This window comes from Haliotis cracherodii, unplaced genomic scaffold, assembly GCF_022045235.1.
Source record: "Haliotis cracherodii isolate W230 unplaced genomic scaffold, xgHalCrac1.p SCAF_16, whole genome shotgun sequence".
In the NCBI taxonomy this organism is placed as follows: domain Eukaryota; kingdom Metazoa; phylum Mollusca; class Gastropoda; order Lepetellida; family Haliotidae; genus Haliotis; species Haliotis cracherodii.
The window spans coordinates 30,882,815-30,905,377 of NW_027266271.1; the positions used below are offsets into that span (position 1 = coordinate 30,882,815).

General features: G+C 41.8%; 1 protein-coding gene across 2 annotated transcripts in view; it reads right to left on the reverse strand.

Annotated features, from left to right (window-relative positions):
• The window catches only part of LOC139464064 (uncharacterized), a 43,282-nt gene extending 26,379 nt beyond the window's left edge, over window positions 1-16,903 (reverse strand). For both annotated transcript variants that reach the window (XM_071245614.1, XM_071245613.1), the window contains exon 1: window positions 16,740-16,903. In XM_071245614.1, coding sequence (XP_071101715.1) covers window positions 16,740-16,896 — 157 coding nt within the window. In that variant the 5' untranslated portion in view covers window positions 16,897-16,903. The remainder of the gene's footprint in view (window positions 1-16,739) is intronic.
• Window positions 16,904-22,563: the final 5,660 nt, after the last annotated feature.

Consider the following 22,563-nt stretch of genomic DNA (forward strand, 5'->3'; position numbering starts at 1 on the left):
AGTAGTGAGATAGTTATCATCAGTGCAGTCAGACTTTCTGTAGAGTAGTGAGATAGTTATCATCACTACAGTCAGACTTTCTGTAGAGTAGTGAGATAGTTATCATCAATACAGTCAGACTTTGTGTAGAGTAGTGAGATAGTTATCATCACTACAGTCAGACTTTGTGTAGAGTAGTGAGATGTTACCATCACTAGTCAGACTTTCTGTAGAGTAGTGAGATAGTTATCATCACTACAGTCAGACTTTCTGTAGAGTAGTGAGATAGTTATCATCACTACAGTCAGACTTTGTGTAGAGTAGTGAGATAGTTACAATCACTAGTCAGTCTTTGTGTACAGTAGTGAGATAGTTATCATCACTACAGTCAGACTTTGTGTAAAGTAGTGAGATAGTTATCATCACTAGTCAGTCTTTGTGTAGAGTAGTGAGATAGTTATCATCACTAGTCAGTCTTTGTGTAGAGTAGTGAGATAGTTACCAATATGCTGCATCAACAACCAAGTCACCACCAGGCACATCTACCTACTTGTCATCTCACCACCAAGCACCTCTACCTACTTGTCAAGTCACCACCAGGCACATCTACCTACTTGTCATGTTACCACCAGGCACATCTACCTACTTGTCATCTCACCACCAAGCACCTCTACCTACTTGTCATGTCACCATCAGACACTTCTACCTACTTGTCATGTCACCACCAAGCACATCTACCTACTTGTCATGTCACCACCAGGCACATCTACCTACTTGTCATGTCACCACCAGGCACATCTACCTACTTGTCATGTCACCACCAGGCACATCTACCTACTTGTCATGTCACCACCAGGCACCTCTACCTACTTGTCATGTCACCACCAGGCACATCTACCTACTTGTCATGTCACCACCAGGCACCTCTACCTACTTGTCATGTCACCATCAGACACATCTACCAACTTGTCATGTCACCACCAGGCACCTCTACCTACTTGTCATGTCACCACCAGACACACCTACCAACTTGTCATGTCACCACCAGGCACCTCTACCTACTTGTCATGTCACCACCAGGCACCTCTACCTACTTGTCATGTCACCACCAGGCACCTCTACCTACTTGTCATGTCACCACCAGGCACCTCTACCTACTTGTCATGTCACCACCAGGCACCTCTACCTACTTGTCATGTCACCACCAGGCACCTCTACCTACTTGTCATGTCACCACCAGGCACATCTACCTACTTGTCATGTCACCACCAGACACATCTACCTACTTGTCATGTCACCACCAGACACATCTACCTACTTGTCATGTCACCACAAGGCACATCTACCTACTTGTCATGTCACCATCAGACACATCTACCTACTTGTCATGTCACCACCAGGCACATCTACCTACTTGTCATGTCACCACCAGACACATCTACCTACTTGTCATGTCACCACCAGGCACCTCTACCTACTTGTCATGTCACCACCAGGCACATCTACCTACTTGTCATCTCACCACCAGACACATCTACCTACTTGTCATGTCACCATCAGACACATCTACCTACTTGTCATGTCACCACCAGGCACCTCTACCAACTTGTCATGTCACCACCAGGCACATCTACCTACTTGTCATGTCACCACCAGACACATCTACCTACTTGTCATGTCACCACAAGGCACATCTACCTACTTGTCATGTCACCACCAAGCACATCTACCTACTTGTCATGTCACCACCAGGCACATCTACCTACTTGTCATGTCAACAGAGCAGGGCAACGTCTACATGACAATTTCCAAGTGTATCAGACCACAGTGCGAGGCCGCTGACAAGCAACAATAAACACACATCCAAACACATCCAAATCTGGGCAATCTCATTATGCAAAAATATCAAAAGCCACTTGGATGCTGAAAGATTGAGCTCCCCCTCGTCTCCCATTCATCCCCTGCTCCAGGTTGTACCAGACATCAACACTTACTTGTTACAGCATTCTCCAGTTCAACCATAGTTTTACAGTCGGGAAACATGTTAGACTCCATGCTTTGCCAGATCACTGGCGAGTCCATCCTACACTACAACATGATATGGCAACACCCCCAATTATGAGCGCTATATACCACACTGCAACCTGGCAACCATACACATATGCATGGCAACCACTAGCAAAATGCATTTCCTGCAGAAAAATCAAGATTGGACATTTTTTTGATAAACTTGTGGAAAACCTGTGTGCTGTATCTACGCCAAGTCCCGTCCAGCAGCAATTACTCCCCAGGTAATACATTCCACATTGTGGACGTGGAAACATTGAATAGAGGCAGCGGTTCCGCAGTCCCCAGCCAGAAGAATGGCTGCTAGTACATGACCCTGAATCAGGACCCAACCATCTCAATTGGAGTCAGGTGCTCCAGGTTTTAAGTGAAAATATTTGGGCTGCTTTTAAATTTGTTTTTCAAATATAAGCTCTGAGGTGAAGTGAGGTGAAATGGGGTTTAACGTCGCATTATTGCACTTATACACCAACGTGTGTGTGTGTGTGTGTGTGTGTGTGTGTGTGTGTGTGTGTGTGTGTGTGTGTGTGTCTGTCTGTCTGTCTGTCTGTCTTCCTGTGTCTGTCTGCTTCTACTAGTCCGGTACTGATGCTACTTTTTACCATTCAGGTTAACAACAAGTACATCTGGACAGACGCCTCTATCCACTACACCACTGAGGCAGTGACAAGCTCTACTGTGGAACCAGCCTTGGACCAGCTGGTGCATTCAACTAGGTGGGGGAATATCAGATATATCTGTCACAACTCAGACAATACGTACATTTATTCCACGTGACAAGAAGTGCTACCAATGAGTCATGTTGAGTCAGTGACTACTCACATAACTCACTCAAGGTGCAAGCTATCACAGCTATTTGCCCATAAACTACTTTCTACGGCATTTTCTTAAAAGATTTAACATTTTAAATTATGCCTTAAAAAACATCCGTTCAAAGGTGGAAGCTGTTAAGACTGTTGTGGTGGCAGTACAAAAGTAGATTGTATTACATCTTGTTCAACTTGGACAAACAATGTTCTCCTATAAACCATATACCAGATATATATGTCAGCTCATGTGGCACAACATACCAAAGATTGATATATATGTACAGCTGATATGAAATATATACAACATACCAAACCTTGATATATATGTACAGCTGATATGAAATATATACAACATACCAAACCTTGATATATATGTACAGCTGATATGAAATATATATAACATACCAAACATTGACATATATGTACAACTGATATGAAATATATACAACATACCAAACATTGATATATACGTACAGCTGATATGAAATATATACAACATACCAAACATTGATATATATGTACAGCTGATATGAAATATATACAACATACCAAACCTTGATATATATGTACAGCTGATATGAAATATATACAACATACCAAACATTGATATATATGTACAACTGATATGAAATATATACAACATACCAAACCTTGATATATGTGTACAGCTGATATGGAATATATACAACATACCAAACCTTGATATATATGTACAACTGATATGAAATATATACAACATACCAAACCTTGATATATATGTACAGCTGATATGGAATATATACAACATACCAAAAGTTGATATATATGTACAGCTGATATGAAATATATACAACATACCAAAAGTTGATATATATGTACAGCTGATATGAAATATATACAACATACCAAACCTTGATATATATGTACAGCTGATATGAAATATATACAACATACCAAAAGTTGATATATGTGTACAACTGATATGGAATACATACAACATACCAAAACTTGATATATTATACGTACAAATGATATGGAATATATACAACATTACAAAACTTGATATATACGTACAGCTGGTATAACATATAGAACATGACAATATAATTTGTCAACTGATTTCCCGCGGCAGATTGTGTGATGTGCCCTGTGTGTGAGTTGTTGTACCTCGAACCATTCATTGGTTGACAGCAATTTTTCTTACTGACATTCATTCATACAGGTCCTATCTTCCCGAGGCAAGAGAGTTAACTGACTATTAAAGTCCAGTTTCCACCCTTGCCGAACTAGGCTGGTATTATGGAGTTAGATTCGAAACCCGGTTCGTAAACTGTCATGCCGAGTACGGTTGATTGCAGGATTTGCAAAACGTGCACTGCCAACTCGTTGTCAAAAGATATTTTCCATATCTTTTCATGTTTTTAATCAAGCTGCTCACGTGATTTGATGCACTTTGCGAAGTTGGAACCGTTTTATCACAATATAGATCTTTATTGTCGATCAGATCGTCTTGACTTTTTTAAGCAAATGCAAGTGATACAAGAGGTGGATCTTATTGGTCTATAGACGAGGTATTGAAGGGACATAACTCATAACAGTCATTGGTGGCGCTACGATCAAGCCCAGCAATTCGAGCCTCATTTGGCAAGGGTGGAAACTGGACTTTTAAAGTCAGTCAACTCACTTGCCTCGGGAAGATGGTGGACACCAGAAATGGGCTTTACACATTGTACCCATGTCGGGAATCGAACCCGGGTCTTCAGCGTGACAAGCTAATGGTTTTACCACTAGGCTACCTGACCACCCTGAAGATATAGAGAATTAACGCCAATATAGAGGAACCTGTTGACGTTTTGTTGATGGACTTCCCCACATTGATGTAATTTTCGCAGATTGTTTAAATCCAGTATATGTAGTAGCATGGAGATCAACCAATCAGTGAAGTAGTTACACAATATTTTAAACAGGTCCGGAATATATGTCCACAGTTTCAATGAGTTAGTTAGCAAACAAACCCATTTACTTCCCCTTACCAAATGCATCAAACTTCAGTTCATTTCAGAAACTCAACGATATGTATGCGAGATAAGCAATTTACCTATGATGTGTTCCGACTGATTTCTCAGAAAGCCACATGAAACGTGTGGTGTGTGTGTGTGTGTGTGTGTGTGTGTGTGTGTGTGTGTGTGGCTGCTTGGACATGAATACCCCACTCAGACACAGTATACTTATTCTTAGCCGACCAGTGCTTGTTTTAGCCCCTTAAAGCTGAACCAGACAGGGTAACAACAAGTACCATCTTTTAACGACTTTTGGTATGACACGGCCAGAGATTGAACCACGGACCTTCCACTCTCCGGTAGGACAGTCTACCACTAGACCACAGAAGCAGCCAAATGTAAGAGATGTTGATATGTACAGCTATGTGATATATAACATCGTGGATACATACAACAGCTCATATAACACCCACACACATACACACACACGCACGCTACACACACCCACACTCTACACACATGCCACACACTCTACACACACACACGCCACACACTCCACACACACACACACACAAACACGCTATACACACACGCCACTCTACACACACACACGCCACACACACACAAACACGCCATACACACACGCCACTCTACACACACACACACACTCTACACACACACACACACGCCACACTCTACACACACCACACTCTACACACTGCACACACACACGCCACACACACACACTCTACACACACACACGCCACACACACTCTACACACACACACACACACACACACACACACACACACACACACACACACACACACACACACTTATCAAACCCCACAAGATGGCAAATAATCGGCATGCATAACACAGGAATAATGCCATTGGTCGGAATTTGGGGTATCATCACACTGTCGTAAGCTGTTAAGTCGAGAAACATACTCAGACCGGTGATGTACAGGATCGTCCCAGATCCGGACGACCTCATGTGGTGCATATTGTGAAGACAGGGACCTTCTTCGTCTCATACGCCGAGAACCCTTTTTAACATGTAATCGTCTGAAACAGCTTTGGTTGTCCAATCGTCGTTTCAGCACCAGAACCGTCAGGAACTGGCTGAACGCAGCAGGACTGAGGGCTAGACGAGTCATAAAGCGTTTCTTGTTGAGCGATCACCTCAAAGCTGCATGGTGTATGGTATTAGCACGGTGTATTGCACAACAGAACTGGAATCTGAGAACTTGGAGATGGATCCATAGGTCAGATGAAAGTCGATTTCTGCTCCAAGTCACTGATGGAAGAACGAGAGTTTGGAGGCACCAGAACACGGCCTACACCCCCAGGAACATTAAACTGACTGTTGCCTACGGCAGGGGCTCGGTAATGGTTTGTGGTGTATCTCTCATGATTGCAGGGTGGATTTGGTCACTATAAGGGGAAACTGAACAAGGGCTCAGTACATCCGGGACATTTTGAGGCCAGTTCTCGTTCCTCAATTTGACAACCACCCTCTTGCTACTCGACCTCAGTACATGGATGACAATGCCAGGCCTCATCGTTCACATTCAGTCGTGGATTACATGAGGGCCAATACAATAAAGACTCTACCTTGGCCAGATTTGAACCCCCTTGAACATGTCTGGGATATTCTGGGGTGGCGCATACAGGCACGAGATCCTCCTGTACAAGATTTACGCCAATTGGAAGAAGCCTTGCATCAGGAGTGGTCGTTGTTGACCCATCAACAGATCCAACATCTGACTGGAGGCATGAGACATAGGGTGGAATGCATCACCCATGCACGTGGCGGTTATACCCGCTACTGATCTGTGTCATGTGTCATGTCAAGTAGAGACTTTAAGGAACATTTTCACATGAAACATCAAACGTAACTTGTTTACTTAATCCTGCAGCTCCATACTTTTTTAGGTATTGTCTAAGGTCAAAAACAGTACCTGTGTTACCATGATGTTTTTGTCAGTAAATTTCAATCACAACTCACCAATATCTTCTTTATTTGATGTCAAATGTTTGTTCTATCCAATGACATTGGTATCACCCAGCTCCTGTGGTCAGTCATCCCATGCCATGATTATTGCCATTTGTCATGGTTCAGAAATAGGGGGGTGCCTAATTTGTTCTTTGTGTAGTTGGTTGCTTTGTTTTTTAACGCCGCACTTAGCAATATTCCAGCTATATGACGGCGGTCTGTAAATAATCGAGTCTGGACCAGACAATCCAGTGATTAATATCATGAGCATCGATCCACGCAATTGGGATCGATGACATGCATCAACCAAGTCAGCGAGCCTGACCACCCGATCCCGTTAGTCGCCTTTCACGACAAGCATAGTCACCTTTTACTGCAAGCATGGGTTGCTGAAGACCTATTCTACCGCAGAATCTTCACGGGTCTTTTCTTTGTGTATATGTATGTTATATTGGTGAATACCAACAGAAACTTGTCAATAACCAGCTTACGCATTCTCTAGGATTTCCTGGCTGGCATAAAAGAGCATAACATTCCCAGTGGTCTCTACCAATATGTTTGTGTCCTACAATATCCCATCTTTCATCTCTGAAGTTTAACAAGAGTTTGCCACTAACATGGCTATATCCCCCGCCCCTGTTGCAGAATTTATGAAATAATTAAATCTAAACAAACCCCTAAACATTTTTAATCAAGGTGGAACTTGTCATGGAAATTGTAAAAAAAAGATGAGTCCATCTTGTTGCCATGGAAACGTAAAAAATAAAAAAATTCTAAAATTTCACTATAGCAAAAGGCACCAGTTCAGCATGTACCTGACAGACCTGCAAAGTTTCATGACAAAATATTGAACGGTTTATGAGTTATGCTCCGGAAACGAACCCTACACTCACAGAACCTAAGTCCATCTTGTTGCCATGGAAACGTAAAAAATAAAAATTTCTAAAATTTCTCTAAAGCAAAAGGCACCAGTTCAGCATGTACCTGACAGACCTGCAAAGTTTCATGAAAAAATATTGAATGGTTTATGAGTTATGCTCCGGAAACAAAACGTGACGGACGGACGGACAGACAGACGTACGGACGGGGCCGGTTTCTATATCCCCCTGCAAACTTCATTGGGCGGGGGATAACAACAAATGATTCAGGGTTGTGATTAACCTGCACAAAGAAAGAATATCAACTTATGAAACAAAAGTAAGGTATCTGTATACAAATCGTATCATACCCACAATATGGAAACACGTATCACACTGTGACTCCATCGTATCGTTACACCTCGGTTACTGTCACCTGAATTCAGAGCCATATTTTGTTCAACCGTTCACCTTATTCTGAACATTGCACATATTAATCAACGCTGGACAATAAGTGCTGTGTTTACCACTACGACAACTTCTCAAAGTTAATGCTTATATTTTTCACAAAACATGAGTTCCAAAAGTGAGATGCTACATTTACCTTACTTTTGGTTCACTGCCATTGGATACCTTCATTTCAGTGAAGAAAAAATAATGCTGTTCAGTATATTTCAAAATCCCTAATCAGTAAAAGGCACCAGTTCACCACTAGACTGATCTGCATAGCAAATTTCATCAAGAAATATTCATCACTACTCTCATTTTCAGTATAAGTCCGACGACTCTCGTCATGGAAAAAGAAGTAATCCAAAAAAAATCCCAAATCATCCAAAGGCATCATTTCCCCACTAGACTGATCTATATATAGTTTCGACAAGAAATAAACTGACGTCCAAAAGAAACTTTACTAACTGAAAACATAAATTTCAGACAAAGTATATTTTTTTTCCCTGATGAAGTCTATCTAAAGCACATAACCTAAATACAACAATAGTGTATGCAGAAAATGTTAATCGTCTGTTACATGTTTGCGAGATAACACGCGAAAAAGTGAAAAACACGTGCACCACGGACAACTGCAAATGCACGTGCGGGTAAGGGTATAAAACGATTGCAACAACAAGTCAGACATCCACAGTGATAAAAAACACAAAAGAAATGCCCTGACTCACACCCGAACAACGTGAACGAGCCTTGAGTATGGTACAGATGGGAGCCACCCACGCCCATATTGCACGAACCTTCGGTTGCTCCCATGTTGCCGTTACCACTTTGATGCAACGTTACAGACAGACAGGGCGGACCACTGACAGGCTAAGAACAGGCAGACCCAGAGTGACCATGCCCCATGATGACCGGTACTTGCGTACCTTGTACCTCCGAAATCGCTTCCTGATTTCATCGGCGACAAATGCCTTAGGTCACAGGGTTAGTCGACAGACAGTGGCCAGGAGACTCAGGGCTCATGGAATCAGGGCTTTTAAGACCATACAGGGGACAGCTATTGACAGCGCAACATCGTCGTCTGCGATTGAGATGGGCCCGGACTGTACGACATTGGCAACGACGTGACTGGCAGATGGTTGTCTTCACTGACGAAAGTCGATTCTGTATGTTTACGGCTGATGGAAGACAACGTGTTTACCGCCGAAGGGATGAACGAACGGCGGCGTGTTGCGTGCAGGAGGTCGTACCATATGGTGGAGGGAGGGTCATGGTGTGGGGAGGGATGTGTGGGCAGGAGAGGACACCGCTGGTCATCGTTGACGGAAACTTGACAGCTCAGCGTTACATGGATAACATTCTTCGTCCAGTTGTCCTACCATTTCTCCAACAGCAGCCACGTGGAGTCATTTATCAGCTTGACAACGCTAGAGCCCATACAGCCAGAATTGTCACTAACTTCCTCGCAGCCAACAACGTCAACATCCTGCCGTGGCCTGCACGCTCACCCGACATGTCCCCCATAGAACACCTCTGGGACTTGATGGATCGTCGTGTCGACAACGACCACACTCTCCAGCCAACCGGCAAGAACTGATCTTGGCCCTCAAAGAAGAATGGCGTCAAATCCCACGTGACCTCATCAGACGACTGACTTTTTCTGTGCGTCGAAGAGTTTTAGCGTGTATTGAGGCATTTGGTGGTCACACACGCTACTAATGACTTGTTATTGATGTGAGCGATTGGTTAAGTACTCTGCCCATTGTCCATGATTCTGAAAGATCGAGTTTTTGTACCACACCCAACTTTGGGGGCTCTGACGTCATTCTCGGTCGCGGTATGATTGTCATTTTCAGTGTTGATTATGTTGATATATTGATCTTCTCAATATATTTTACTTCATGCATGTATGTTTTGCTGTTTTTGAGCAAGAGTGATTTCAATGGTAAAGTTTCTTTTGGACGTCAGTTTAATTAACACTTTTTGAGTTCTGAGCCAGATACAGAAAACAACTTGTTTTCATCCTGAAAAATCATCCAACAAAACAAAACAAGAAAACAGCATTATCACTATTCCCCACCATGGGGCACATTAGCATTGTGCTTGTTCATTTAAGGAGATAAGGGGGCGGTCGGGTAGCCTAGTGGTTAAAGCGTTCGCTTGTCACGCCGAAGCCCTGGGTTCGATTCCTGATATGGGTACAATGTGTGAAGCCCATTTCTGGTGTCCCCCGCTGTGATATTGCTGGAATATTGCTAAAAGCGGCGTAAACCATACTCACTCACTCACTCATTTAAGGATTTAAGGTTCATTTAGGTATGAATCGAAAAACCGATGTGCAAATTGTATGAATCCACAGTCCATCCTCATAATTGAATTCGACAACGAAAACGTGTTATCTTCAATGATTTAACCAAAAAGAGTTGTATATATCAAGTAAGACGAAAATGACAACATTTATAAACAGTCAAGGCGTAGGAATACATACTGTGGCATCATATGAATCAGGTGATTGTTTAATTTATGCACATAACTTGACATGCCCACAAAGTCGGTAGTCAATCAAGGCAAGAGGATAAAGAACTGCAACAGTCAGACTGTAACAAACTGTCAAAGGGAGGATAATAAAAGAGAATAAAATTCCCAAATCCTCAAAAGGCACCAGTTCCCCACTAGACAGATCTATATAGAATAGTTCAACAAGGAAATTTTAACAGTTTTGGAGTTCTGCTCCGGAAACGGATAACAGACGTCTGACAGATGGACATGGTGATCGCCATATTCCTTAATTTTCAAACCAGGGAATAAAAAAGATACGAAAGAATACTTCTTTCAATTTATGGGGACTTACTCTTGTATTACTATATATACAGACCACAGTCTATACCAGAATAAAGACCTGTGAAGATCCGGGGAAGAATAGGTCTTTAGCAGCCCATGCTTGCTGTAAAAGGCGACTATGCTTGACATAAAAGGCGACTAACGGGACCGAGTGGTCAGTCTCACTGACTTGGTTGATGCATGTCATCGTATCCCATTTGTGTGGACCGATGTTCATGATGTCAATCACTGGATTGTCTGGTCCAGACTCGATTATTTACAGACCGCTGGAATATTGCTGAGTGCGGCGTTATACAACAAACAAACCAAACCAGCCAGAACAAGCATGAAATACTCACATCCCCCGCCAATATGACATGTCGGGTGTGTGCAATGCATTAGCCCCATGTGAACTATGTTCACTGGGCCTTTTTGTAAAGAAATATAGTACGTTTTTCAAGATCTGCTCCGGAAACGAGGAGTACCACCATTTTCAGTCTAAATCAAAGTCGTTGCCATGGAAACTCAAAACATAACTTTAAAAAAAAAATCCCAAACTATCAAAAGGCACCAGTTCACCACTAGACCTATCTATGTGCAAAATATGGTGAAGAAATATTGTACGGTTTTCAAGATCTGCTCCGGAAACGAGGACTACCGCCATTTTCAGTCTAAATCAAAGTCGTTGCCATGGAAACTCGAAAAAGATTTTTTTTTAAAATCCCCAACTATCAAAAGGCACCAGTTCACCACTAGACCTATCTATGTGCCAAGTTTGGTGAAGAAATATGGTACGGTTTTCAAGATCTGCTCCAGCAACGAGGACTACTGCCATTTTCAGTCTAAATCAAAGTCGTTGCCATGGAAACTCGAAAAAGAATTTTTTTTTAAAATCCCAAACTATCAAAAGGCACCAGTTCACCACTAGATCTATCTATGTGCCAAGTTTGGTGAAGAAATATGGTACAGTTTTCAAGATCTGCTCCGGAAACAAGGACTACCGCCATTTTCAGTCTAAATCAAAGTCGTTGCCATGGAAACTAAAAAAATAACTTTTTATAAAATCCAAAACTATCAAAAGGCACCAGTTCACCACTAGATCTATCTATGTGCCAAGTTTGGTGAAGAAATATGGTACAGTTTTCAAGATCTGCTCCGGAAACGAGGAGTACCACCATTTTCAATCTAAATCAAAGTCGTTGCCATGGAAACTCAAAAAATGACTTTTTTAAAAATCCCAAACTATCAAAAGGCACCAGTTTACCACTAGACCTATCTATGTGCCAAGTTTGGTGAAGAAATATGGTACGGTTTTCAAGATCTGCCCCGGAAACAAAATGTGACGGCCGGAAGGACGGCCGGACGGCACCCATCCCTATATCCCCCTTCCACTTCGTGGCGGGGGATAATAAATCTGTCCAATACAAGTCTTGTTAGGATAGATTGCATTCCGTGTATGACGCCACATCTACTTTGACATCACTATTGGAGCGCATCTCCTGAGGAAAACACGTACAAGGACTGCTATATAGCATGTATTATACCATATCTACTTTGTAACAAGAGGGGCGGTCGGGTAGCCTACTGGTTAAAGCTCATCACGCGAAGACCCGGGTTCAATTCCCCACATATTCTGGAATATAGCTAAAAGCGGCATAAAACAATACCCGATATCACTATTGTAACACATCTCTCTAGCAACAATACAGGAGAGCTATATAGGATACAGCATGGATGTAATGACAATATAACCGACTTTGGCAGTCTTTCTAACCAACGGACTGCCAACGTCAATGTACTGAGTCTGTTTCCGGCATCCCTAAGACATCGACGCAACCGAGGTCACAAGAAAAGCCAAAGGCGAAATTATACCATTCATTTGGAAGATTTGTTGCCTCTCCTTCATGAACCATTGGGACTGCACAAAGCTAGAACAAGACTATACTCTGTGTCATTGAAGGAAATTAAACGACTTCAGCAACTTTTGCGGAGTTGTGGATCTACAGAGCCCACAGTATCGACTAGAGAGTATAATTCTTGATATCGCTTTGAAATGTTTGACCAAACGAGAAACAGACTCCACTATATCAGACAAAGACCGAAATTTTTTAAATTTGAAATTTGCGAATAAGGGAATTGATGCATGAAATTTAAGTAACATTCTCAGACTAAGATCACTTTCCTAAAATGTCCCACAATATTTCAAATTTCAGGAACCACAAAATTATTCATTTTCCTATACGAACACAATTTCCTCCCAGTTGTTCAGTTATAGGAACGTTTTGCAGAACGTGGACTTGGCAGCTCATGATGTGAATTGCACTACTCATCACACTGCTATCAACCTGCACATCATATAATCACAGGTGACTTCTCTATTGTTAACAATAAAAACCTTCGTCAGTTATTATGGATGCTGTCAAAGAATATGCCAAAAAATGGGCCAAAAGAAAATAGGAACCTGTTGAATGTCTTTCAGAGTAGGTTAAGTCAGTGCCTGATGTTGTCATTGGTAGAATGCACAAACTTAGAAAGAAAAACAGCATTGGAATAAACCCATTCTGTTCCAGCCAGCTGTCATCCAAAGTCTGGCCGCCCTATGTCAGATAACATAACTATTCTATGTAAGCATCACTACATTAATTGTTTGACCAAAGAACTTGGTAGAAGTGACATATCAAATACTGCTACCTATTATGCTAGTATGTTAACTGACAAAGACATCTGCCAAAACCATGCATCAGTACCATCAACTTTTGACTTGACTCCAAAACCAGAAGACTTGTTTAATCCTATTTTGTACTGGATTCCAAAGCTCAATCAAAATCTGTACAAAGAGAGATATATTGCTTGGTCCAGCAAATGTACCACCAAATCCTTGCCTCAAAGACTAACCATAATCCCTCATACAATCAAGGAAGGAAAAACTTTATTCCTTGATCCATGGGGCTTTTGTAATAAACATGGTGACCACAGATACAGTTACGTATCTAGATTCAGAGGTTCAGGACAATTTGTGAAAAATGAAAGCAAATGCCATCTGAAGTTTACAGAGAAAACAATATGTGAAATGCTGGATTTCCTCATTGATAACATCTACGTACAATTTTTAAGACATTCAGGCAAGAAGTAGGCATCCCCATGGGCACCAACTGTGTTCCTCTTCTTGAGGATCTGTTTTTTTAAGCATATGAATCAGATTTTCTGTTCAGATTGACAAAGTCAAAATAAGGTAATTAGGCCAAGAAGTTTAACTTCAGCTTCAGGTATATCAATGATTTATAATAATCAAATAACCAATTCTCTTCCACTGATTTACCCACCTGAATAAGCCATAAAGGCGACCAATGAGACTGACTCATCTACTTCATATTTAGATCTATGCATAAATATTCAGTGACAAAACATGCACTCTCCACATGACTGTATGACAAGAGGGATACCCGGATGACTCCAACTTTCTGATAATCAACTTTCCCTTCATGGTGAGCAATATTCCAGCAGCTCCAACCTTTGACGTTTACATTTCACAACTTTTGAGATACCATCGAGCATGCTCGTTCTGCCAAGATTACAGGGAGTGTCAAACAACTTTTGCTCAGAAGTTGTTTGATCAAGGCTACAACATTCAAGGTGTCCGCAAAGCTTTCAAAATGTTTTATCGTAGACATGTGGAAGACATTTCCAAATTTGACGCATCATTGACAAAAACTATGCCCGATGCAATACGCTATTTGGACTTGCACCATATGTTCCTGTGTTTTTTTCAGGTGAACAATTGACTTGCCTTTGCATGTGTTTGTGATGGGTGCCACCGGTGGGGCAGGATATGCTCACCTTTTTGCAAACACCTGGTATCATCACTATTTGATAGTGATTCATTAACACAATCCTGGTCATGATGTACTCGGAATTGTACAATCGACCCTGCTTTATGCAGGGATTTCTATTGGATATGGAAAGGGTTTTGTCTCTTTACTTAATTATACCACATCTACTTTTTTAATTATACGACATCTACTTTGTAACAAGGTGTAACTATGTTATCACACATCTCTCTAGTAACAATACACGTACAAGACTGCTACATAGCATGTATTATACCACATCTACTTTGTAACAAGTAGTAACTATGTTATCACACATCTTTCTAGCAACAATACTGCTACGTAGCATGTATTATACCATATCTACTTTGTAACAAGACATCACTATAGTAACACATCTTTCTAGCAACAATACTGCTACGTAGCATGTATTATACCACATCTACTTTGTAACAAGACATCACTATAGTAACACATCTCTCTAGCAACAATACATTTACAAGACTGCTATGTAGCATGTATTATACCATATCTACTTTGTAACAAGACATCACTATAGTAACACATTTCTTCATCTACCTTGTAACATGTTTTCTGATTATCAACCATCAGCAATGTACCATTGAGGCTATGAATCATTGTGTATATGAATCATTGTCTGTATGTACCAATGTATGTACCATGCATATTATTTCAATATGAAACACTGGAGATTCTTCCTATTTCTGTCAACTCCTGTTTGTGCTGTCAACACAGGAAGATGAGAACGTAAATTGTCTTTCATTGAACTTGTCAGGTAATTCTAAATGCCATTGTACTTTGTGGTGTGTTTGTTGTTTAACGCTGCACTCAGCAGCAATCAAGCTATATGACGACAGCCTATAAATAACAGTCTGGACGAGACAATCCAGTGACACAATGACACACAATAAATTGATTTGCCTATCTTACAACCAGACAAGGGTACTAGGACTTATCCTAACCTTGAATCCAAAGGGGGTTTCTACGAGGTGTGAAATCTATCATTGAATATTATTGTTGTTATTATTATCATTTCCCTTAAGCCAAACACAAATAATCCATTTTTGAGTAACATGCTTTTCACTGATGTGGGCTGTCAGGACGTTGTTTTGATGAGACTGATTGTGAGATTGCCATGGTTACAGAAACAAATAATGTTTTAGTTGACAGATTAATATTGAGGTATGTGTTTGGACACATCAAGCTATTAGGTAAAAACAGAGGCCAATGGAATCCAACACAGGCAAAACATGTACAGCATGTCTGCCAAAATACCTGTCCAATTTCATCAAGAATGAATGAGTTAGTTGTAGGGGTTACAGCTTGCAATAACCAACAAAAAATCGCATGTTTCAGCATGAAGACCCACTCCCTGCTGAGTAGTAGAACAGTTTGCCAATGCTCCATGGCCATTTCTTAAATAACTTCTCGAACCAGGTCATTGTGACCTCAACGAAATGTTTTGCTTGTGGATATCCCAGCGCTCGCTACATTAAGTAGGTCGAAGCTTGTAGGCCAGCAGCAAGTTAAGATCTCACACCATCTCTTCTAAACTTTGAATTGTCTCCCAGATGCGTGTTGTCATGACCCTTTATAAACAGACTCCACAGGATCATCATGTCTGGAATTCGAAGGTTTTTTACGCGAAATATTTCCAAGAAAATATGTTGTCGGAGGATGGGACTTGGCATGTCAAAACTTTGTTGGCGTCACGCAACAAGTACGTTAAAGTCCGCATAAAGTGTTTGTTTGGTTTAACAAGGGTAACTTTAGACAATATATACACACGTTTTAGGATACCAACAAGAAGTTAAGTGGCGTGATGGTTTATCAAACTCACAAATTCCACAAACACAAGTCCCGTGGATGGGAGGAAGTTGGGTTATGGGGGATCTGAGAAGTACGAAGAAAGAAAGTCTGGACGGGAGACTTACCTAAGTTTAGTCCAGACACGGAGCTTAATTCATTTTCCCAATTTGCCCACGAGCTTCCTGCGTTCTCACTGAGAGGCGGACTATGGCCCGAGCTCGCGCTATCCATGACTATCCGCATTGCAACATCAGGCTTGAAAAATTCCTTCGCAACTACCATCAGCCATTTTGCTTCCAACTATAATCTGTTCTAAAATGAGTGCCGTTTTGGTGCCACCGCGCAGATTGGTAAACAAGTCTTAATCTAAGGCGATAGCGGACATACAGCGTCGGCGTCTACGGTAAAATGTATGATAGATATGCGACACGACTGAAAAGTAAACTGTTAGAAAAAACGCAAGGGCACCTTCTTTGCAATAGTCGACATATATGTAAATACTTGTTGAGAGATCCTGCTTCATCAGGAGCATAAAGCCTAACTGACATTGTTTTCCAATTTTTTATTTTTTTCAAATGCAAAGGTACTGCGATGGTATCTTTAATATAACATTCGGATTTGAGATCTCCGTATTCACCTGCAGGAACTGTGACGCCATGTTTGGCCTTCTCCTTGACCCATGACAATATGGCCTAATATACTGCAAGGGAATGAGGTCATGGTTGCATGGATCTTCCCACTCGGGTTATGACCTCATAGGGGCGGTGGGGTAGCCTTAGGGTAAATGATTCCGCTCGTCACGCCCAAGGCACAGGTTCGTTCCCCACATGGGTACACAATATGAAGCCCATTTCTTGTGTCCCCCGCCGTGATATTGCTGGATTAAAAGCGGCGTAAACCCATACTCACTCACTATGGCCGCATGGTAATTTCTATTACCAAAACAATGGTTCGGAATTTTACTGTTTCAATTTTGAGGCTTACATTACAGACGGTATGGCCGAATCTTCTATTAAAAACAACAACGGTTATTTGGGGTAGATTGCAGTCACTTTCAAGATATGCTGTCAAAGGAGAACGTGCCTCACGGCCAAGCAATACAAGACAATGGTTCCCGCTCAAGCACCTTTACGGAGGTGTCACTTTAACTGTGGAAATCCGGCTGTCGAGGAGCTTGGGTCTGAATGCAGGATTGAAGGGGATAATTCCATTTACAAGGCTACAACAAACTAATTATTTGTTCGTGATGTGCCAGGGGACTAAAGTCCGACTGAAGCCATGCGTATTGGTCGATAGAGTGAGAATACGTCCCCTTTGTGGGCATAACGGTACACTAAATCAGCCAGGCTACGGAAAAAATTGTCTTTGTTGATCACACAACGCCTGTGACCACTCGATACACACTCCCCCCTTATTAGCTTTCTTTTGTTTTGTTTGTTTGTTGTTTAACACCGCACACAGCAATAGTCCATCCATATGACGGCGGTCTTTAAATAATCGAGTCTGGATCAGACAATCCAGTGACTGACATGAGCATCGATCCACGTAGTTTGATTACGATGACATGCATCAACCAAGTCAGTGAGCCTGACCACTCGACCCCGTTAGTCGCCTGTTACGACAAGCATAGTCGCCTGTTACGGCAATCTAGGGTTGCTGAAGACCTATTCTAGCCCGGATCTTCTCGGGTCGGTCCCCTAATAAGCAGCGCTGTGTTATATTTAATGTATATATAAAACACGTTTTCGTCAAAGTAGGTCATTTGACAAGAAGGTGTGTTTTCATTGAAACTCGTATTCTATTTTTTTGTTAAGCAGATGGATGCGAACCCAATCTACAGCGACATTATCACTAGACGGAACCTAGCCAGACGACGATACACATCACAGATGCAGTTGTCTGGTTGTCAAGCATGTGCAACACGCTCCTGGACATTCTCTAGACTTATACCCAAACCGTTGTCTATAGATAGAAAGCAAAGATATAAGAAAACGTCGCTTTGACATTTCAACTAAAGTTTCAAGTTGGCAGCAATCAGCGGATCAGGAAAACTGTTGTTAGATATCACATACATGAAAACTGACAGGAGGCTTGACAGTTTGTTTTGTAATTAATTCCTCTTTTTACAGAACAGTCATGTTAGACAGTGGGACAGTCGTGTGATTAATTCGACTTATCACAGATACCCTTCAAGATCCGGGTTACAGTTTGTCTTCAGCAACCCATGGTTGTCGAAAGAGGCGACTAACGGGATCGGGTGGTCAGGCTCGCAGACGTGGTTAATACATGTTGTCAGATCCAAATTACGTAGATCGATGCTATTGATGCCAATTACTGGTTTGTCTGGTCCAGACTCGATAATTACAGACCGCCGTCATATAGCTGGATAATTGCTGAATGCGGCCTTAAACAACAAACAAACAAACCGTATCACAGAACGGTTGTGATGTATAGTTGGGACTGTTGTGATACACGATACAGACCAGGTTCTGCAGGGCCAGCCGACCCGCAACCCCCTGACTAATACTAACTGTACCTGCATGCACTGTGTGAAATAATTGTTCAACAGTACTACCCAGCCAGGTTAGCTAGATAAGTTTACTGGCCAATTATAGATTCGAGTAGCCTTAAAAATCTTAGTTTGACAGAAAATTCCTTTCCCGTTTTGAACTTTCATATCTGGCAGCTGAATGATTATATTAAAGCTCACTGGATAGAAAATAAAACTAGCTAGTCGGAATATCTACATTATATTTTCAATAGCAAGAAAGAAATGAAAGTAAAGAAGGGGTACCTTGTCGGCGCTTATGGCGCTCATTGGCTAGACTTGCACAAGTCTCTAAGACAAATTATTAGTTTAAATCATAATTTCTGTAAATAATAAGAACAAGTTGTCCCTTTGTCAGGAATCTACTGTCCACATATACAGACTTGAATATTAGGATAGAATTGCTACACATCCATGGAACTTTCTTTCTGTCCAGCCTTGAAGCAAGGCTACTCGTTAGCCTGCTTCCACAGATGGTAAAGGTTCCCGGTACGATAGAGGTAGGGCTAATGCCTTATATATACTGACCCAAATTAAAAACTTCACAATCCTAAAATTTTAACATTTTGACCAGTTATCATTGTGGGCCCTTATTGTGTATTTAAACAGTAATGGCCACGTATTGTCTTCAGATGACACCCGTTTTTGTGCAGGTGAATCGATCAAAATCTTGTGCACAGCACTGTAGTGGCAAAAGTGTTTTTTCACGTGCAACTGGTCACGTGGCCATTATACCGCACGTGTTTTCAGCCATACTTAGCTGTTTTTAGCAGTCATTAACAAAAAAAGAAAAACACAAGAAAACAAAAGTCTTTACGGCCATTTGTCATGCCACGCCTTTCAAATGTTCAACGTGAACGTGCCATCGGCATGTTGCAGACGGGAACGTCCGTAGCTGAAGTCGCAAGGACGATGGGTTGTAGTCGACGGACTGTTTATGATTTACAGACGCGTCTACAGCAAACGGGTACCACCGCTGATTGCCCTCGGCAAGGTCGACCACGTGTGACGTCACATGCAGAGGATCGTCAGATTGTCTTACGTCACCTCCGTAACCGTTTTTGACGGCTACATCAACCAGAAATGAACTGAGTGCGCAAACTGTTCGAAAACGTCTGAGAACTGCTCACCTTCATGAACGTTACGCCCAGTGTTGTGTACAGGAAGTTGACAGATTTCGAGGCGGAAGTGTCATGGTGTGGGGTGCTTTCTGTGGCAATGCACGTTCCAGGCTTCTTGTCATCCGTGGCAACCTCAACGCTGCTGCTTACCGCGACCAGGTACTGGCACCAGAACTTCTGCCTTTTATGGCAGCACATGGACCCGGTTTGATCTTCCAACACGACAATGCCAGACCCCACACAGCAATTTTGATAAGGAATTTCCTTCAGAATGCGGGAGTCAACGTCATGGACTGGCCGTCAAGGTCTCCCGACCTCAATCCCATCGAACACGTCTGGGATGCTCTTGGCAAAAGTCTGCGCACTCTCCAGAACCAACCACAGAATTTGCAAGATCTTGGCACCATTTTGCAGCAACAATGGCGTCGTCTTCCCAATCATGTGTTCACAAGCATCACAAGGTCCACGCGGAGGCGTTGTATGGCAGTTGTCAACGCACATGGTGGCCATACACGCTACTGAACTTGTGTGCCATCAGATTCTCGTGCTTAGGACTTATGATTTAAACTGTTGATGTTATTACCGAACACCGTAGGTGCTTGGAACAAATTATGGTTACCACCGTTAATTAAAATCCTTCTTTGGACATTAATGGTTAAAAAGTGCCCTCTCTGATACATGTGTCCGTTGTATATCATATATGGGATTACTTTTAAAAATGTGAACTTTTTAATTTGATTCAGTATATTTATGGTGTGTTTTAATACGAAACTAGGCGACAGATTTCTTCCGTAGTGAAACAAGCCTGGCGACAGTTTCCCTGTGTGGTGTTTTATGTGCAAGCAATGTCCGTGTTGGCGGGGCTGTTGTAGATATATCTGTGGTGACTGTCTGTGGCAGCCAGCAAATGACTGAAAGAATATGGAGTGCCCCTGTGTGTTTTTGGGGGTATGGCCTTTTTTTTGTTTGGTTACATTAAGTGACAAATGCACAAGATACAAAAGATAGTTTTAAATTCTAGGGTAAAGATATAATTTCTTTTTATCTCAAAATCATATTAACATGAACATCTAATATAAGAACTCTATTAATTCAAAGGAATATATTGACTTGACTATGAACTACAAGAACAAACAAAAAGCAACGTTTTCCCAAAATGGAGAAAGAGATTTCAAATTCTCGATCTGGCTTCTTACCAGGCTGTTTGTTTGGGCTTAGCTGTCGTACAAACTAAACAACATATTAGAACAACGCGCAAAACTTCTCATAAGATTTAAACTGTAAAGAAGCAAAACACAAAAATTAGATTGATTGAGTGAGTGAATATGGTTTTACTCCGCTTTTAGCGCCAGCTCCAGAAATGGGCTTCAGACATTGCCCGCCCGTGTGGTGAATCGAAACCGGGTCTTCAGCGTAACGAGCGAACATTTTCACCACTAGGCTACCCCACCGACCCTAAACTTAGACAGACAGACATGAGACATCACTGAAAAATCTGGAAGTGTAAGAGGTTTGACATTCACATGAATATAACTATAAAAGTAACATTGAGCTCTATCGACAGTCACCACGAGCCAGAACACTGAGATCAGGAAGCGTGGACATAAACATGGAAACAAACCTATGGTGGGTGTTACTAGTACAAGGGGCGGTCGGGTAGCCTAGTGGTTAAAGCGTTCGCTCGTCACGCCGAAGACCCGGGTTCGATTCCCGACATGGGTACAATGTGTGAAGGCCATTTCTGGTGTCCCCCGCTGTGATAATGCTGGAATATTGCTAAAAGCGGCGTAAAACCATACTCACTCACTCACTCACTCACTACTGGTACAAGGCATGCTTTCCCGTTTCGCGGACATCCGGTGTCATCACTGACTCTCAGTGATCCTTTCATACATATTCACCACGATTTTGCCTTTTACGCCCAAAGGAACTTATTTCGCCGGATAATAGAGACTGGTTATTCTCTGGGCTTGACGTTTGCTATTTATCACGGAAACGTCATCACAGACCGTGTAAACATTTATGAGATTCACATTTGACACAGTTATCAAGGAGCCAGAGTTTACACACGGGCATGAGGCAAATTTAACAAATGAAGATTTCGGCCTTAGTGACAAAAGTGAGGTCAATCTCAGAAACATTGGCACCGATATCAGCTTTGGTAATTTGGAAGTATCTAAACCAAACTGATTTTATTAACAGCCCGTAAAGCTGCAATGTTGAAAATGTTCTCTCATAGAACTCAAAGTCTCGCCAACTTCAAGGCGTAGTTTCAATACT